Source organism: Bubalus bubalis, chromosome X (genome assembly GCF_019923935.1).
Source record: "Bubalus bubalis isolate 160015118507 breed Murrah chromosome X, NDDB_SH_1, whole genome shotgun sequence".
Taxonomy (NCBI): Eukaryota; Metazoa; Chordata; class Mammalia; order Artiodactyla; family Bovidae; genus Bubalus; species Bubalus bubalis.
The window spans coordinates 92,791,687-92,812,084 of NC_059181.1; the positions used below are offsets into that span (position 1 = coordinate 92,791,687).

The following is a 20,398-nucleotide window of genomic DNA, read 5'->3' on the forward strand; positions in this document are numbered from 1 at the left end:
TATGGAAGCCTGGTGAGAAGTGTGAAAAGGCCCATTTCTCACTCGTGCATGCATGTTCACATCACTTCAGTTGTGTCCAACTCTGTGTGACCCTTTGAACTGTAGAAAATCCATGGGATTTTCCAGGGAAGAATACTGGAGTGGGTTACCATGCCTTCCTCCAGGATTTCTCATTCATCTGTATGACAATCTTGAAACTGTTCATAGTATGGTCTTTGGAAGTAATTAGGAATAAGAAGTAAAACATGTACGTCCTCATCTTCTTTCCTTCTTTTCACTGCCCTCACTAGCCAGTTGGCATCCCTTGCAAAGCCTCTGTTGTTCCAGGTCACATGCCTGCTTCTGAGAATCTCTAGGAAGAGCATCTGGGTCACACCACCTCCAAAAACCAATCCCTGGAAGCATATCATGTCTCCTCTCATCATAATTTATTGACATCAAGCTTGATGTATCTGCCAGGGACTACCAAGGGGAATGTGAGTCAGGGAGGAGGGCAGGACTTTTCAGGCCTGGACCCACTGGCTCATGATTGGGGCAGGGAAGAGCAATGCAGGACACATAACATATAACATTCATCATCACTCTTTATTATGAAAACAAACACAACAATAATGAGTGAGGGAAATATGCAGAACAACTGACCCTCAGGATATGTTAACTGGCATATAATGTAACTTTGACTTCTTGGTCAGTCTCCAACCCCAGTCACTGGCGTGGCCTGAGGCTAGAGAGAAAAAGACGATGTGGATGAAGCCAAAGATGACATCCAAGGGCTCCTTTTAGGGGATTTCTTTGAAGGCTTCCTCTGGGATCTTGCCCTCAGTCTGGAGGGAAGGAATTGGGGTGTTAAAAAGCCCGTCCCCAAGTTCCATTCCCAGGCCATCAGCCTCCACTTTCTTGGCCTCCCCAAAGGCTCAGGAACATTCATCTTTAATCTACTTGATTCCCAGACCTCACCTTGAACATACAGAAGACTTGACCAGCTCTGGTGTAGTTCCATTCATTGTCCTGAAGACACCTGTGTGGGAGAAGAACAGGTGCTCTCCATTAGTACCACAATCCAGACACATTGACATTGCAATGCCACCACTAAATCCATGCCGCTTTCTTGCTGGGACACATGGACCAGTGTGAACACTATGTGTAATGATGAAGAAAGACCAGTGAAAACCAAATCATCTGTCACTAGCATTCATGCCCACTGGAGTTTAAAACAGAAAAATAGAGTTGTGCAAAAGAACAGGGAATTCAATATATACTGATCAAGATATTCAAGAAAATGACAAATGAAAAATTATAAAGTACTAGTTTCCAACTGTCTTTTATTGAGATATAATCACACATCATTTTAAAGTATACAAATTGGTGCTTTTTATTAGTCAAAAGATTGTGCACCTATAGCATCTATCTAATTCCAGAATCATTTTAACACCTCAAAAAGAAACTCCTTAACCATTAATGATCCCTCTCTATTCCTCCCCTTCCCCTGGCAACCACTAATATCTTTTGGTCCCTGTGGATTTGACAATTATGGACATTTCCTACAATATCTGACTTCTTGTGACTGGCATCTTTCACTTAGCATCATGTTTTCAAGGTTCATCCATGTCATGACATATATCAGAACCGAATTCTTTTTTATGACTGAATAATATTCTACTATATGGATGTACCAGTTTTATTCATCCATTCATCAGTTGTTTCCATATTTTGGCTATTATGAATAATGCTATTCCTGAATAAGTTTTAGAGTGAACATATGCTTTCATTTCTCCTGGTAGATACTTAGGAGTGGGATTACCGGGTGATATGGTAACTCCATTTTAATATTTTGAGGAACTTCCAAATGTTTTCCTGAAGTGAGTGTTCCATGTACCTCTAATATATGAGCATTCTAACTTCTCCACACCTTCACCTATGCTTATCTTTTGTTTCATTGATTAAAGCCATCTTAGTGGACGTGATGCGAGTGGTTGTTTTGATTTGTATTTTCCTAATGATTAAAGATGTTGAGCATGTTTTCATGGGCTTGTTGGTCATTTGTATACCATATTTAGAGAAATATCTATTCAAATCCTTTCTCCATTTTTAAATTGGTATTTATGTTTTGATTGTTGACTTGTAAAATCCTTCAATATTCTAGACAGTGGAGCTTATCAGATATGAGATTTGCAAATATTTTCTCCCATTTTGTGGGTGGTATGTTCACTTTCACAATTGTGCCCTTTGATGCACAAAAGTTTTTATTTTTGATGAAGTGCAATTTATTTGTTTCTTTGGCTGCTTGTGTTTTTGGTGTCACATATAAGAAACCAGTGCCTGATTCAAGGTCATGAAGATATACACCTATGTTTTCTTCTAAGTGCTTTTTAAAATTTTTATTGGAGTATAATTGACTTACAATGTTATGTTAGTTTCAGGTATATAACAAAGTGAGTTTATATATATATTTATTTTTTTCAGATTATTTTCCCACATAGGTTATTACAGAACATTGAGTATAGTTCCCTGTGCTATACAGTAGGTCTTTATTAGTTATCTATTTTATATATAGCAGTGTGTAGATATTAATCCCAATCTCCTAATTTATGATTTCTCCCCACACTTTCCCTTTGGTAACCATAAATTTATTTCAAGATCTGTGTCTATTTCTGTTTTGAAAATAAGTTCATTTGTATCGTTTTTATTAGATTTCACATGTAAGTGATATCATATGATACTTGTCTTTCTCTGTCTGACTTACTTTACTTACCCAACCAAAAAATGGGAAGAGGATCTAAATAGACATTTCCCCAAAGATTATATACAGAAAGCCAAAAAACACATGAAAAGATGCTCAACATCACTAATTATTAGAGAAATGTGAATCAGAATGACAATGAGGTATCACCTCACACCAGCCAGAATGGCTAGCATTAAAAAAATCTATGAACAATAAATGCTAGAGAGGGTGTGGAGAAAAGGGAACCCTCCTACACTGTTGGTGGAAATGTAAATTGGTACAACCAATATGGACAAGAGTACAGCCTTCACTTGTGGCTCAGCTGGTAAAGAATCTGCCTGTAATGCAGGAGACCTAAGTTCGATCCCTGGGTTGGGAAGATCCCCTGGAGAAGGGAAAGGCTACTCACTCCAGTATTCTGGCCTAGAGAATTCCATGGACTGTATAGTCCACGGGGTCACAAAGAATTGGACATGACTGAGTGACTTTCACTTTCACTTTTCACGAAGGTGCCTTAGAAAACTAAATATAGAACTATCATATGATTCAGCAATCCTATTCCTGGGCATATCCAGGGAAAACCATAATTCAAAGAGATACACACATCCCAGTGTTCATAGCAGCACTATTCACATTAGATAAGCTATGGAAGCAACATAAATGTTCATTGTCAGAGAAATGGGTAAAGAAGATATGGTACATATATACAATGGAATATTACTCAGTCATAAAAAAGAATGAAATAATACCATTTGCAGCAACATGGATGGACCTAGAGGTTATCATACTAAGTGAAAGTCAGCAAGAGTTTTTACACTTGTAGATTTTATATTAGGTCTTTGATCAATATTTGTATATGGTCTGTGATAGGGGACACAATTCTTTTTTTTTTTGGCATGTGAATACTCATGTGTCCCAGCACCATCTGTCAAAAAGATTATTTGTTTTTCCTCCATTAATTAATTTGGCATCCACTAAAAATTAATTAGCTACAAATGTCAGGGTTTACATCAGAACTCTCAATTCTATTGCACTGATCTATCAAATGTCAGTGCCATGCAGCCTTGATTATAGTATCTTTGTAGAAAGTTTAGAAATTGTGAGGTCCAGGACTTGTGAGTCCTCAACATTATTCACTTTCAATATTGTTTTGACTATTCTGAGTCCATGCACTTCCATGTGAAAATTGAGGATCATTTAATCAATTTCTGGAAAGGAGCCAACAGGGATTTTTGCTATGGTATAGACTCTGTAGATCACTTTGAATAGCACTACAATCTTAATAATATTAAGTCTTTCAACATGAACACAGAATATCCTTCTGTGTTTTTTTTTAGATTTTCTTTAATTTACTCCAACAATGTTTTGAAGATTTTAAGGTACAGTTTTTTTACTTCTTTAGTTACATTTTGCTATAAATATTTATTCTTTCTGATACTACTATAAATCAAATTGTTTTCTTAATTTCAATTTAGGATTTTTTCATTTTAAGCTTATAGAAATATAAATGATTTTTGTATACTGACCTTATATCTTGAAATTTTACTGAACTTATTTATGTATTTTTACAGTTTCTTAGTGAATTTCTTAGCATTTTCCATATAAAATATCATGTCATATGAGCATGTACTGTTTTTAAAATGCTTTACATACATAATCATAAAATTTGTTTATCTTTTTCATGAGCTTACTTTTTTGCAAGCAAAATATCCAAATACTTATTTTTCCAAATTGCCTGTGTGTTGCCATTATTAATTCCTTCATTCTCCCAGCTCCCCCTTATCTTCATGCACACACAATACTCACTTCTGAGACCACTGACAGTTCATCCCAGACTGAGCGGAGAAGGCTTGTACCATTTGCTGCTGTTCCTCGGACAAAGCGGCCACGGAGCTGGTGGACGGTGTGGGCTCTGGGATGGAGAATGCACTCTGGGTGTTTTTAGGCCCGGCTTCCATCACAAATAGCTCGTCATTCACTATACAAAGACTGGAGGAAAAATACACATTTAGACAAGTGATGGATGGACAACCAGCACCCCCAATCCTGACTGCTGCCACCGCCACTCAGCAACCAGATTCCTTCCATCCCCCTCCTGTGTCTGTCCCCAGGCTCCTTGACTGGTTCTTCTGCCCCTCACACAGAGCCCACCTTCAGAGAGATTGTCTACCAGCTTCACTCAATGGATAGGTTGATCCCCAACCCAGGGACAACTTCACATTTACCCTGAACAGCAGCCCAGTACACTACAGTACAGGACTGTACAGTCTGATTCCCATTTTCAGAAGACACTGAGTCATGGAGAGGTCATGTGACTTGACCAAGGTCACACAGAGAGTGTTGGGTCAGGGAGAGAACCCATGTGCCAATTCCAGAGTCCATGCTCTTCCTAACCACTAGGCTAGACTGTTCCTTGGAGCTCCCTGCTGGCTTTCCACAATACTGAGTAAACGTAAGGTCTGCACCACCACATGTTCAGGACCCTGAAACCATGCTGGATGGGTCATTCTGCCCACAACACGGCTCTCACCTTGAAGAGCTGGTAGGGGTAATGATGAAGGTCCGGGTGAAGGCACGCACACACTCCTGAGACCCTCCTTCCACTTCAACAACAAACAACAAACAATAGCTCTTAGAGCTCTACATGTTTACAGGCTCCCAGGGTGGACCCCAGTCATGCTGAGGGGACAGCTATTCATTTGGGGAGCCACGGTGTCGGGAATGGGGAGGGCAACTGTAGGAGCTGTCTGCTCCCAGTGTACATGTCCCCATGACAACCACTTCACAAGTTCATGGGATGCATTTTTCATAGCTGCCCAAGAGGTGGATATTATGACCCCATTTTGCAAATGAGGAAACTGTGAGGTTAAGTAATGGCCCAAGTTCTCAGTGTAAAGATCTGAGATGGGAACCACCAAACTCCACAGCCTATGTCCATAATGCCCAGGGCAGGAAGGCAGACATGGAAGCAGTTCAGATCTGGGTTGTCTATGGGAAGACTGAGGGCTGGAAGACACAGAGGGGAAGGGAGGGGAAGGGAGGGAAAGAAGGGGAAGGGAAGGGAGGGGAAGGGAAGGGAGGGGAAGGGAAGGGAGGGGAAGGGGAGGGGAGTCCAGGGGAGGGGACATAATGAAAGGGAAGGGGAGGGGAGTCGAGGGGAGGGGAGAGAAGCTGGAAGGGCTCTTGAGTGGGGAGCCTAGCCAGAGGAGGGAGCAGTGGGGCATCTGGGCGAAGAGGGCTATACACACTTACCTTCCTTGAACACCCCATTGACAGAGAAGCAGAGCATCGTACCCTGAAAAGGAAGAGCCCAGGTAATGTCACCCCCTCAACCTCTTCCCCACCTGTGGCTTCCTGCCTGACCATCCCCCTACAGGCTCTCCCCCGTCACTGCCGCCCCATCAAGGGAAGAAACAAACGCTCACTGTCCAGAACCACATGTCCACCAGGAAGGAGCTGAAGTCATGCTGAGTTTGGGGCAACACACAGAGGGCACGCACAATGTCATTATTTGTGTGCTTCAGCTGCTGGACACGCAGGTCTGTATGGGAGGGGAAGAAAGCAAAAGTTAGGGCTGCCACACCCTGGACCCTATGATTGGCTCCCTCACCACTCTTTCTGCCCAGCCTTCCCACCACACACTCACTGGGGTCCTTGACCTTCTTCATATTCCTGCTGTCCTTGAAGTACGGGCATAAGCTGCTTCTAGGAGACAGAGGAACAATGGGTGGTGGTCCAGCCAGCAGGGATGTTAGCAAGAGCTGGCCTGTGTCTGCTGGGGAACCACACAGCCTGAGGGAGGAGTCTGGGCAGTGGTACTCACAGGGCTGGATCCTCAGAGTGGAATGGAATGGTCAGGGAGAAGCAGGCATTGTGGTGGTAAGCACTGAGGAGGCCATATCTGTTTCCAGAGTCATAGATCGAGTAATATCTGTGGAACAGCAATGAGGACAGGCTGTCAGTGATCTGAATCCCAAAGGAGACTTGAAAGTCTCTGAGAGGAGACCTGCGGTTTGGTGGCCTGACCCAGTCTCAGCCCTTTCTATTCCTCATGGTGCCAAGTCCAAGTAAACTTACTGCTTCAGGAATTGAAGGATCACATTCTTCAGTGTGTCAGTTTCTTTATTGTTTTCCTGGAATCAAAAGGCATTTGAGACTATGTAGTGGATAAACCCTCACTTGCAATAGCCCCAAATATTCTCTGATCCTCTTCCTCACCTTGCTGGGCTTTGTTGCACAGGGAGTGTGACTGTCAGTGACAACTGTTGAGGGTAACTCCTGGCCATCCTGGAGAATGGAAGAGGAAGTCAGGAGTGGAGACCAGAGGGGTGACCCCGGATGATCAGGGAAAAGGATGATCCCAGGACACGAAGGATAGGAGGTAAGTTGTAAAAGGGTCCTAGAAAGTCCATAGGCAAGCTTACAGTGGGTTTCTTCATCATGATGTCTTAGAGGTCTCTAGTATTATATGCAACTTTTATGTGTGTGTGTATGTGTTTATGGATATTTTTCCAGTGAGCATATCCATGTCATTTTTAGGACTCCATATCCCCTAAAGTGGTCAAGGGTCTGATGCCAACACATAATCTAGGCAAGACCCAAAGGGCTTGAGTGTAGGAAGTCTGAAATGTTAGTAAGCTACAATGATTTACATAAGAACTTACCAGGCGCAGTAACTTTGGGAAACATTCTATGATGGCACTGTCCAAAACCAAAAATAGAGAAGAGGTGATTGATAGTTCAAGGTTGTAATGCCTAATTTGAGTTAAAACATTAACATGATAAACACAGATTGGGGTGTTCTTGCCCATTCAGCAGCCCCTTGTACCCACCTCAACTTCTGATTTTGAGGGTTTTGGGTTGAATTCCCTGTTGAGCACTGAGTATCTCTCATCTGACTGAAAGGCACCATCTCCTCATCTCTCTGAGTACCTTAAGTTTAATATTCCTTCCTCCTCTCCTTCTCCCGCTCCTTTCCCCTGGGTAGCTCCCACCTAGACTGTCCTGACTCCCTTCTCCTGTGCCTCAAGGACGAGCACTTCAAATCCAGTCTGCAGGCCTTCCTCTCCTCCCTGCCTTCCTTCCTCCAGGGCCCAGTGAAGGCTGTGGAGAGAAGAGGGAATGGGAGGATGGGAGCCTGGGGCTTTGCTACCTCACTGGGCATCCAGCACTCTGCCAAGTCAGGTCATACCTCAGGGATGGCCCAGGAGGCTGTGGCAGGGAGGTGAGTGAGGTGGAGCTCAGGAGGGATGAAGACAAAAGGAGAGTGGAGGGAGGAGGGGAGAAACAAGGGAGACACAGGGGCTCAGAGACAAGGGAGAGAGAGAAAGCAAAGGGAAGGGAAGGGAAGGAAGCTCTACCATGGTGGGGGGCAGGGGAGAAGACAGAAGAAAGAGGAAGTAGTGCCCCTGCTGCAGCCCTTTCCTTCCCCTGCCCTGCAACAGCCCAGGCACCCCAGGTAGGAATGGAAACTATGCACATGTTGGGCTGGGGGCCGGCCACTGGATGCTTCTTGAAGCTTTGACACCTGTGTGAGCTCGGTCGGACCTGGGCATGGGAAACGGAGTAGCCATGGGGGTAGATCTTAAAAGGCCAGGTCCCGGTTCAGTGTGGAGCTGAGGGTCTTTTGCCCGCCCTCATGATCACCACTTTCTGTCCTGATGGCCTCTGCACCTGTCTGAGTTGGATCTTTCTCTGAGGAATCACACGTGTCTCAGGCTACCGGGGGTTCCTCTGGAGGAGAGGCAGGATGATGTGACGTGTGCAGGGAGGGAGAGGCGGTGTCCCCTAAGAGGCCTGTCCTGCAGTCTCCTCTAACTCCTCTGTCCCCTGCCTTCCTCTCCTGCCTCAGGAAGCTCTCTGCACACTGGCAGTGGCCAACTTCTGGCCCCTTGACTCAAGGAACACTGCTTTTTCCTAAGAAGGATCCAGCCCCTGGCTTTGGGCCAGGGGAATGGATGTCATGACAGCAGCCACCCAGGACCTCAGCCCCCAGCACTGGGCAGGAAAGCCCCTGTGTAAACATGGAAGAGGAGGGGAACACTTTTGGAGGTAGGGGGAGAAGGACCCTCTCTGAATGGAGGAGGGAAGCCCTGTCTCAGCATGGAGAAGGAAGGCCCGTCTCAGCATGAGGCCTGGACTTGGAGGACCCTTCTCAGTCCAGGGCCCAGCAGTAGGGTCAAGTCTGGTCACTCCTGGTCTCGGTGAGGGAGAGGAGCCCTGATTCCTGAACCATGCTCTTGGGAGGCCCTGGTGGAGAATGCTAGGGGCAGAGAACCAGAAGCAGATTTCTGAGACCTTAAGAGGTAAGCAGGTCAGAGGAAGGAAATTCCTCACGGGTAAGGGACACAATAACCTCAGATATGCAGATGACACCACCCTTATGGCAGAAAGTGAAGGAGAACTAAAGAACCTCTTGATGGAAGTGAAAGAGGAGAGTGAAAAAATTGGCTTAAAGCTCAACATTCAGAAAACTAAGATCATGGCATCCGGTCCCATCACTTCATGGCAAATAGATGGGGAAACAGTGGAAACAGGGGCAGACTTTATTTGGGGGGGGCTCCAAAATCACTGCAGATGGTGACTGCAGCCATGAAATAAAAAGATGCTTACTCCTTGAAAGAAAAGTTATGACCAACCTTGACAGCATATTAAAAAGCAGAGACATTACTTTGCTAACAAAGGTCCATCTAAGGCTATGGTTTTTCCAATAGTCATGTGTGGATGTGAGAGTTGGACTATAAAGAAAGCTGAGCACCAAAGAATTGATGCTTTTGAACTGTGATGTTGGAGAAGACTGTTGAGAGTCCCTTGGACTGCAAGGAGATCCAACCAGTCCATCCTAAAGGAGATGAGTCCTGAATATTCACTGGAAGGACCGATGCTGAAGCTGAAACTCCAATACTTTGATCACCTGATGCGAAGAGCTGACTCATTTGAAAAGACCCTGATGCTGGGAAAGATTGAAGGCGAGAGGAGAAGGGGATGACAGAGGATGAGATGGTTGGATGGCATCACCAACTCAATGGACATGAGTTTGAGTAAACTCTGGGAGTTGGTGATGGACAGGGAGGCCTGGCGTGCTGCAGTCCATGGGGTTGCAAAGAGTCGGACACGACTGAGTGACTGAACTGAACTGAACTGAACTGAAGGAACACAGAAAAGAGAAGGCAGAGCCTATGATCCTTCCGGAAGATCATGGCTGCCACCTTTGGCAAGGAGGTTACTGTCAGTAATAATTTAGGCCCCCATGGGTAAAGGTCACCAAGAAGGGTGACAGGATGGTCTCACACAGACCTTAAGTAGGTGGACTGGTCTGGAAATCTGTCACACAGTGGGTTCCCTCGCAGCCACAGCTCTTCAAGCTTCAGCCCCTTCATCTTGTTCAACTCCCACATAGAGTTCAGCTGAGAAATATGGAGAGGAAATTGGAAAAGGAATCCCAGGGCAAGAGAAACAACCAGGCCCCTGCAGCCCAGCCTCCACCCACTCACCCCTCAGGTGCCCTCATCTGCCTCCTGTCATCACTCTGATGACCACAACCAATCCCCCTACTCTCATCCCAACTTTGATCTGACTCCCTCTTCTTACCTCATTGTTGGAGAGGTTCAGTATCTTGATTGTGGGGACCATGTGCACAATGTCAGACAGGCCGTCCAGGTGGTACAGTTTGTTGCAGCTCAGGTTCAAGGACAATAGCTTTGGGTGAAGAAGAGTTAGAGTGAAGGTTACTATTCTGGATCTTGGAGACAAATCTGTCCTCCACCCCATCTCTTCCACCCCCTACCATAATATCAGAGCTGGGCCTTCAGCCTCACCTCAGGGAAGTTCTTCTTGATGATCTGCAGGGCAGCAGCCATGCAGTTTCTTCGATTCAGAATTATCTCAATATCATGGCCCATCAAGTCTTCAGGAAGGAGAGGGGAGGGAATCAGAACACCAAGTGGGGTCCAGGCCCATAATCAGCCCCTCACCACATTACCATCCCCAAGACTCCCTCTAGGAAGACCCCCTCTGCCCGCACCCACCCTCAAATTACTACTGTCAGCCATACTTGGGTCAAAGCGGAGCCTCTGGAGGTCAAGAGATTGCTGGGAGACATCAAATCGTTTGTTAAAGGCCAGCTGCAGAGACAGAGAGAGGGAGAGAGCCACTCTGAGACTGTGGTGGTGGCAGGGAAATCGGGGGTGAGAGGGATGGGAGGCTGGGGGAAGAAGAGACAGAGGTGAGTGCTGGCATACAGGATGCCTTGAGTTGGCATTACCTTTAACATCTCCATTTTTTCTGGTCCCAACTTATTACGCACAGAGTAGGGAACAGCAGAGGGGTTGACAAAGATAGGTATCTGCAGGAAGAAGAGGTGGGGTAAGCAGCAACTCTAGTTCAAGAAGACGACTAGCCCCAGGCCCGTCCTCCTGTCCCAGGATGCATTATAGGCAATGATATGGACACACACCTTTTGGTTCTCCTCATCATAGATCTTGTAGCTTACATCCATCAAGGCAGAGGCAGTGCTAGCTTTCTGGACAAAGAATTGAGCCCCATTTTTCACATAGTGGAACTACAGGGATTAAATGCATCAGCAATAGTATCAGAGGCCAACACACCCTGCTATACCAGATCTCTCCCCCTTCCCTGTGCCCACTCATCTGGCTTCAGCATCCTCTCTTACATCCACTGGAGTAAAGCAGACACTGCAAAGACTCTGGATTGAGTTCATTAGCCATATCTTGTCATACTTTTTCCCATGAGGAATCTAAGGATGAAAAGAGGGGTTAGGACAGAGGACAGATGACAGGGAATTTAGCCTGGAGAACAAATCTTTTCCTGTTCTTTTCCAGTCTTCTACTGAGCTTGAACGGGGATCTAAAGAAGGGACCACTGGTATGATTTCTTATGTTTGTGCATAATATGGATTTCCAAAATACTCCTCTCCAGTCAAAGCTCTCTGCCAATTAATCAAGGTGTTAGAGATGATCTTTCTTTAATAAAGTTCCAGGGGATCCTACCTAGTGCAGATACTGCTTGCCCCTCATACAAGGTCTCCAGAGACTCGGCCCCCCATGTCCCACACTCAACTAGCCAAACTGAGACCTCTAGTGCAGAGCTGCTCCATATCCTAATCAGTAGTTTACGTCTTTGCCTTGAGATAGTCTCCAATGTTCTCCTTACAGTCGGTCTGTTCCCTTTATATTGCTTCTCTGAATTTTTCCTTAGATGAACAAGACTGTTAACTAAGCAATAAAATGGTCAGATTACAAACTGTCCCCAGCATAATAAACTAGCATCTCAACATGAGAACAACATAACTCCTCCTGACTTTTCTCTCCTTCGCATTCCATACTTTTTTCAGGATACTCACTGTGACCTTAAACCAGCTCCCTTGGGCACCATCTTGTGTGTTCTCCCTCATTTCTTTCATCACAGGTTTTCCTTTTCCCCACACAGTAACAGAGATACTGCCTTCTCTGCGCCATCTCACTCTCCTCCCGTTGCCTCGGAAGGAATAGGGAAAGCTGACATGGAGAGAAGAAGGGTGAGTGGCCATAAGTGCTAAGAGAGTCTTCTGTACACACTCGTCTCTTTGACACCAGCACTACAGTTTGGATCATTGTTTAGTCACTAAGTTGTGTCTGACTCTTTGCAACCCCATGGACTGTAGCCCACCAGGCTCCTCTGTTCATGGGATTTCCCAGGGAAGAATAACGGAGTGGGTTGTCATTTCCTTCTCCGGGGGTGGGGGGGGCGGATCTTCCTGACCCAGTGATTTAACCCTCGTCTCCTGCATTGGCAGGTGGATTCTTTACCACTGATCACCAGGGAAAACTCCACAGTTAGGGTTGCACAACCATTATTCCACTTCTAGCATACTTCAGTTTTACAGTGAGAGAAGGAAAAGAAGTCCACAGGGAGAGCTGGACTGTCCCAGGGGCTGCTGTGTGCAAACCCTGCTGCCTGGTCACTTACTGTCTTTTTTTGGGGCCCTCATGGACATTCCTCATCACCATACTTCCATCATCATCACAGTGGTGTGAAGGCTGAGTCTCATATCCATTATCTTCATAACGAGGGCTCCTCTTGTCAAAATCATCTTGGAAAGAACTCCAACCTTTATTTCTTCCTTCAGGTGAACTATCACCACCTCTGTATTCTGAAAAATGGAACAAAAATACAAGTTTGAACACACATCAGTGGCCTACTCACCATGTACAATGTCTTAGGCTAACAGGCAAGCAAAATGCCAACCTGGCCCAAGGGTTCAATCCCACACACCCCAAAAGGAAACTCTTCTGTCAGTTCAGACGCATACTCAGTCCCTCAGTCCTGTCTGACTCTTTACGACCTAGCAGCCCACCAGGCTCCTCTGTCCATGGGATTTCTCAGGTAAGAATACTGGAACGGATGCCATTTCCTCCTCCAGCGGATCTTCCTGACCCAGAGATCAAACCTGTGTCTCCTGCATTGCAGGCAGTTTCTTTATCTGCTGAGCCCTCAGGGAAGCATTATCTGAGAGATGGCACTATCGTGGGAGAAATTAAGGAGAAGCAGGATGAGGAATAGGAGAGGTTTGGAATGCAGGTGTTTGGAATACACAATAGTTATACTTTCATGTCCATGCTTTACTTGTATAAAAAAGTTAGGTCAGAGTTTTACCAGGTTCTTGGGGGGAAGCACTATTACTATTGACTCATTACCTAACATAATAGAAACAATTATTGATAATTAGATCCACCTGTCTTCTCTCTGATTATTAAACTACATCACTTTGGACAATTCACCCAACTTCTCCTGATCTCAAATTACTTATAATAATATGTAAAAGTCAAGGATTAAAGCTAAATACCACCTCAATCAAGATATAAAGCATATACCACACTCCAAATTGTTCCCAGTTAATCTTTTCATCTCCCAGCTCCATATAAACCTTTATCTGCTCACAGTTTCTATATAGTAGTTTTGCTTGCCAAAAATCCTAGAAGTAGAATTTCTTGTAAATGGAATCATACATACTGTATACCTTTCCATCTGGCTTTTTAAATTCAGCATACTGTTTCTGAAATCCAGTTATGTTCTTTCCTTTTTCATTGCTGTGTAATACCCCACTGTATGGGTTGTAGCTCTCAACCTTGTTTACACAGTAGAGGTACTTGGGGAGATTGAGAATATCACCAGCACCAAGCTATACTCAAAATAATTAAAGGCACCCACATTTTCTAAATTCTCCATGTGACTGCAGTGTACAACCACAGTTAAAAGTCACTGTGTTAAAAGTATCAGCTTTGGGTTTATGGTCTTTCCTAGTGGCTCAGACTGTAAAGAATCTGCATGCAATGCAGAGACATAGGTTCAATCCTTGGGCCAAGAAGATCCCCTGGAGAAGGCATTGGCAACCCATTCCAGTATGTTTGCCTGGAAAATTCCATGGACAGAGGAGTCTGGTGGGCTACAGTCCATGAAGTCACAAAGAGTTGGACACAACATATTTGCCAGAGATCCTAGAAATGGATGCCACCTCATTTTGCTAGCTTTCCACTCTGTTGTTTTAGGGACCTGGTGATTCCATTAGCTTAAATCAGAGATTGAGAAACTATAACCCATGGGCCAAACCTGATCTTTGGCCTGTTCTTCTAGGGCCTGCAAGCTAAGAATGGTTTTTACATATTTGAATGGTTAAAAAAGTAATAATTCTTGACATGCAAAAATTATTTGAAATCCACACATCAATGTCCATATACAAGGTTTTATTGGAACATAGCCATACTTGTCTCTGGAGGCTTCCACCCTACAACAGCAGAGTTAAATAGTTACAAAACAGATAAAATGGTCCTCAAGGCCTCAAATATTTGTGATCTGGCCCTTTCCAGGAAAAGTTTGCTGAGCTCCGGCTCAGAGTGAGTGTCTTTAAAGCAAATGCACAATAACTGTGGTAAATGGCTGGTGATCCCTTTGGCTAAGCCTGGGAAAAAGATTTACTATAGTTCCTTGTGACTTCACTGTAGGGTCCCTTCCTCAGTAGTTCACTCATTCATGGTGTTCTGGGTAAATGTGAGAACTGAGTAAAGGATTACCATTCACCAACAAGACAGCTCAAATCACCAGATCTAGAGCTTGATTTACTTATTTTTATGTTATTCTATATCTTATTATAAATAAATATTTATTCAAATTTTATTTATTTATACATGGATCAAATGCAACTTAAGGGTATGTTGAGATATTTCAAGATCCAAGGGATCTATTGATCACTTAGCTACATTTAGAGACTGAAAGTGAAAGTCGCTCAGTCATGTCTGACTCTATGTGACCCCATGGGTATAGTCCATGGAATTCTCTAGGCCAGAATACTGGAGTTGGTAGCCTTTCCCTTCTCTAGGGGATCTTCCCAACCCAGGGATCGAACCCAGGTCTCCTGCATTGTGAGCGGATTCTTTACCACCTGAGCCACAAGAGAAGCCCAAGAATACTGGAGTGGGTAGCCTATCCCTTCTCCAGCAGATCTTCCCAAACCAAGAATTGAACTGGGGTCTCCTGCATTGTAGGCGGATTCTTTACCAACTGAGCTATCTGGAGGTCAAACCAATGTGACCCCCCTTCCAGTCTTGCTGTTTATCAGATGAACTGCACTCACCTTGAGGCAGGCAGTTAAGTGCTCCTCCTGGGACTACAATTCCAGGACCCCATCATACCCGCTGAAATGAGGGTGACCATGTCAATGGCAGGGTCTCCCATCTCATCTGTGTCCTACACAAGTCAGCCACTTCAGAACACTTCAAAGATGAAGATGCCCCCCTCACTAATATGTTTCTCAATGCTATGGGGAAAGGATTGACCTCTGAGTTCCAAATAGCAGGTGCTTGGTCCACTGACACATTGACTTCAAAGGTATTTCAATTCAAGTGATTTCAGGTGATAACTCTTGAACCTGCTGCTGTTGCTGCTAAGTCACTTCAGTCATGTCCGACTCTGTGTGACCCCATAGACATCAGCCCACCAGGCTCCCCCGTCCCTGGGATTCTCCAGGCAAGAACACTGGAGTGGGTTGCCATTTCCTTCTCTAGTGCATGAAAGTGAAAAAGTGAAAGTGAAGTCGCTCAGTCGTGTCTGACTCTTAGCGACCCCATTGACTGCAGCCTACCAGGCTCCTCCGCCCAGGGGATTTTCCAGGCAAGAGTACTGGAGTGGGGTGCCATTGCCTTCTCCAGACTCTTGAACCTGAGTCCCGCTAAAACCAAGTTCATTTGTCAAGTTTATGACTAACTTCTCTATCCAAAACTTCATTCCCTCTCTTGTCCCACTCATGATCTCCTCAGGATTGAGGAGTATACCAGAAAAGGGGGGTTTGAAACTGAATAGAAACATGCAGGGCCCTCCTGAGCACAAAAGCCCCTCTGTCTTCCCTGTTTCTTGTTTGTAGAAAAAGGCTTTGGGCCCCTCAGTCTTCCCTGAGTTCCAAAGAACAGACTGAAGCAGTTACTAATTAGGGAGGTGAGGGAATGCAGAAACAAAGGGAAAGCAGTCAAGAAACAATAGTGCAGGTCAGTCCCAAGATGGCAGAGGAATAGGATGGGGAGACTACTTTCTCCCCCACAAATACATCAAAAGATAACCTGCATGTGGAGCAACTTCCACACAACAACTTCTAAATGCTGGTGGAGGACCCCAGATACCCAGAAAGGCAAACCAATCTCTTTGAAATGAGTCTTGATGTTAGTCTAAAAGGGGGACAAAAACCCTAAGGCAGAAGGCTCACCTTCAGAACTTTGGACAATCATAGAACTCCTAACCCCAGGGAACATTAATAGATAAAAGCCCACCCCAAAGCCTTCATATCTACACTGAAACCAAGCTCCACCCAAGAGCCAGCAAGTTCCAGCACAAGACACCCCATGCTAATCCTCCAGCAAAATAGGAACACAATCTTGAACATTAAAAACAGGCTTCCTGAAGTCATACCAAATCCAGAGACACCCCCAAACTCATTACTAGACACTGCATTACCCTCCAGAGAGATGAGAGCCAGCTCCATCCACCAGAACACAGACACAAATCCCCCCAGTCAAGAAACCCTCACAAGGCAGTGATTCAACCCCACCCACAGGGAACAGACTTCACAGTTAAGAGGAACTATGACCTTCCAGCCTGCAGAAGGGAGACACCAAACACAGCAAACTAAACAAAATGAAAAGGCAAAGAAATATGCAGCAGGTGAAGGAATATGATAAGAACCTACCAAACCAAACCAAAGAGGAGATAGGGAGTCTACCTGAAAAAGAATTCAGAATAATGATAGTAAAGATAATGCAAAATCTTGAAAACAAAATAGAGTTATGGATATATAGATTAGAGACACAGGTTGAGAAAATGCAAGAAATGTTTAAGAAGGAACTAGAAGAAATAAATAGTCAATTAGTAATGAACAATGCAATATGTGAGATTTAAAACACTCTGCAGTGAACCAACAGTAGAGGAACTGAGGCAGAAGAGAGGACAAGTGAGCTAGAAGATAGAATGGTGGAAATAAATGAAGCAGAGTGGAAAAAAGAATAAAAATAAAGGAGGACAGCCTCAGAGATTTCTGGGACAATGTTAAACGCTCCAACATTTGAACATAGGTGTCCCAGAAGAAGGAAACAAAAGGAAAGGGCATGAGAAAATATTTGAGGAGATAAAAGTTGAAAACTTCCCTAAAATGGGGAAGGAAATATCCACCCAAGTCCAAGAAGCCCAGAGAGTCCTATATAGGATAAACTCAAGGTGAAACACACCAAGACATATATTAATCAAACTAACAAAAACTAAACACAAAAAACAAATATCAAAAGCAGCAAGGGAAAAGAAACAAATAACATACAAGAGGATCGCTATAAGGATAACAGCTGATCTTTCAAAAGTAACTCTTCAGGCCAGAAGGGAATGGCAGGATATACTTAAAGTGATGAAAAGGAAAAACCTACAACCAAGATTACTCTACCCAATAAGGATCTCATTAAGATTTGAAGGAGAAAGCAAAGCTTTACAGACAAGCAAAAGCTGAGAGAATTCACCATCACCAAGCCAGCTTTTCTCCTTGGAAGAAAAGCTCTGACAAACCTAGACAGTGTATTAAAAAGCAGAGACATTACTTTGCCAACAAGGGTCCGTATAGTCAAAGCTATGGTTTTTCCAGTAGTCATGTACAGATGTGAGAGCTGGACCATAAAGAAGGCTGAGTGCCTAAGAATTGATGCTTTCGAACTGTGGTGTTAGAGAAGGCTCTTGAGAGTCCCTTGAACTGCAAAGAGATCAAACCAGTTGATATTGGAATATATTGGAAATAAAAGCAAAAATAAACAAATGGCACCTAATTAAAATTAAAAGCTTCTGCACAACAAAGGAAACTATAAGCAAGGTGAAAAGACAGCCTTCAGAATGGGAGAAAATAATAGCAAACAAAGCAACTGACAAAGAATTAATCTCAAAAATATACAAGCAACTCCTGCAGCTCAATTCCAGGAAAATAAACGACCCATTCAAAAAGTGGGCCAAAGAACTAAACAGACATTTCTGCAAAGACATACAGATGGCTAACAAACACATGAAAAGATGCTCAGCATCACTCACTAACAGAGAAATGCAAATCAAAACCACAATGAGGTACCATTTCACGCCAGTCAGAATGGCTGCTATCCAAAAGTCTACAAACAATAAATGCTGGAGAGGGTGTGGAGAAAAGGGAACCCTCTTACACTGTTGGTGGGAATGCAAACTAGTACAGCCACTATGGAGAACAGTGTGGAGATTCCTTAAAAAACTGGAAATAGAACTGCCATATGACCCAGCAATCCCACTGCTGGGCATACACACTGAGGAAACCAGAATTGAAAGAGACACATGTACCCCAATGTTCATCACAGCACTGTTTATAATAGCCAGGACATGGAAGCAACCTAGATGTCCATGAGCAGACGAATGGATAAGAAAGCTGTGATACATATACACAATGGAATACTATTCAGCATTAAAAAGAATACATTTGAATGAGTTCTAATAAGGTGGATGAAACTGGAGCCTATTATACAGAGTGAAGTAAGCCAGAAAGAAAAACACCAATACAGTATACTAACGCATATATATGGAATTTAGAAAGATGGTAACGATAACCCTGTATGCGAGACAGCAAAAGAGACACAGATGTATAGAACAGTCTCTTGGACTCTGTGGGAGAGGGCAAGGGCGGAATGATATGGGAGAATGGCATTGAAACATGTAAATTATCATATGTGAAATGAATCACCAGTCTAGGTTCGAGGAATGATACAGGGTGCTCTGAGTTGGTGCACTGGGATGACCCCCCCAAAAATGGCAGCTCTAATTATTAAATAATAACTAATTAGTTTTGAAAAAGTGTGGAAATTGATATAAAATGTGAGACAGTTCATCTGCTCATCCTTACAATTAAGTTGTATCATCTTCTCCAGAGTGGGACATTTTATTTTGCTTATAAGATTTCCTAGTGACTAGCACTTATGCACTTATTTCTTGCCATCATGATATCAGAAACATAAATTGAGGTTATATATTAAAAAATGAAAAAACGGAAAGGCTAAGTAAAAGAATCACTAATGAAATAAGATAAAATGAATAAGCAATAAGTAGTTTCTTAATGAGAATAGATTATAATTATCAGTAAACATACATTGTTCTTAGTAAACAAAGGTACAAGGCATTAACATGTTAGAAGAGATTTAGTTTGAACAGGTTCTCCCAAAATGTTTTCTGAGGAACATTGGTACTTCAAATGGTCTGTGGGAAAATGTTCCATTCCCATAGAAATTGAGGAAATTAACTGCTACAGACTGAATGTTTATGTTCCAACCTAATCTCCAAGGTGAGGGTACTTGGAGGTAGAGTCTTTGAAAGGTGATTAGGTCATGAGAGAGGTTCCCTCATGAATGGGATTTGTGCCCTTATAAAGAACCCAGAGAGCTCCCTTGCCCTTCCTGCCCTGTGAAAATACAACATGAAGACAGCCCTTTATGAAGCAGGTAGCAGATCTCACCAGACACTGAACCTGCTGGTGTCTTGATTTTGGACTTCACAACTTCCAGAACTGTGAAAAATAAATTTCTGTTGTTTATAAGCCACCCATTCCACAGTGTTCTACATAGCAGCCTGAACAAACTAAGTCACTACCCCTTTCTCTGATAGTCAAGTTGCATACTAGCATACTTTATCTTTAAAGTAAGACATTATAAGAATCCTTTTACCTTCATTTTTGTATGTCCTATTGTTCTTTGTTCGATGAGTATTTTTTTGTTGGTGCTGTCTCTCAGACATAGTGTTTTGTAGAACAAATCTTAAAGTGCTGAAACGAGAGAAAAAACAGCTATTATATAATAAAAATACCACCCCTATAAACATCTCTCAAACAATATTTAAATCCCTCACAAGAAAGTGAAAAGTGAAAGTGAAGTCGCTCAGTTGTGTCCGACTCTTAGCGACTCCATGGACTGCAGCCTACCAGGCTCCTCCATCCATGGGATTTTTCCCTAAGCCATTTAGAGGTTCCAAGCAGAAAAAGACTATGAGTACATGCTAAGTTGCTTCAGTTGTGTCCGACTCTTCAAGACCCTACAGATTGACGGAAGCCTGCCAGGCTCCTCCATCCCCCACACACTTTGAAAAACTACTGATAGG

The 20,398-nt window shown here is 43.7% G+C and overlaps 1 protein-coding gene across 1 annotated transcript; it reads right to left on the reverse strand.

The window, feature by feature from the left end:
- Nucleotides 1–582: 582 nt before the first annotated feature.
- LOC102402428 (nuclear RNA export factor 2) lies at nucleotides 583–20,057 on the reverse strand. The gene is made up of 21 exons (XM_025276197.2): nucleotides 19,969–20,057; nucleotides 12,689–12,872; nucleotides 12,084–12,237; nucleotides 11,394–11,477; nucleotides 11,178–11,282; nucleotides 10,986–11,066; nucleotides 10,776–10,845; nucleotides 10,540–10,628; nucleotides 10,313–10,420; nucleotides 10,019–10,128; nucleotides 7,387–7,423; nucleotides 6,941–7,009; nucleotides 6,800–6,855; nucleotides 6,546–6,653; nucleotides 6,369–6,427; nucleotides 6,148–6,263; nucleotides 5,975–6,017; nucleotides 5,253–5,325; nucleotides 4,529–4,711; nucleotides 958–1,018; nucleotides 583–824 (listed from the first exon to the last, which is right to left on the reverse strand). Exons 1-21 carry the CDS (start codon nucleotides 20,036–20,038, stop codon nucleotides 780–782), a joined length of 1,905 nt encoding a protein of 634 aa, XP_025131982.2. The 5' UTR covers nucleotides 20,039–20,057; the 3' UTR covers nucleotides 583–779.
- Between the last annotated feature and the right edge of the window lie 341 nt (nucleotides 20,058–20,398).

Coding starts and splice junctions, on each gene's coding strand:
- LOC102402428 (XM_025276197.2), bottom strand. CDS start 20,038: ATGTCTGAGAGACAGCACCAACAAAAAAATACTCATCGAACAAAGAAC. Junction 11,067..11,177: donor ATGATGAGGAGAACCAAAAG/GTGTGTGTCCAT, acceptor TTCTTCCTGCAG/ATACCTATCTTTGTCAACCC. Junction 6,018..6,147: donor TGGACATGTGGTTCTGGACA/GTGAGCGTTTGT, acceptor CTTCCTTTTCAG/GGTACGATGCTCTGCTTCTC.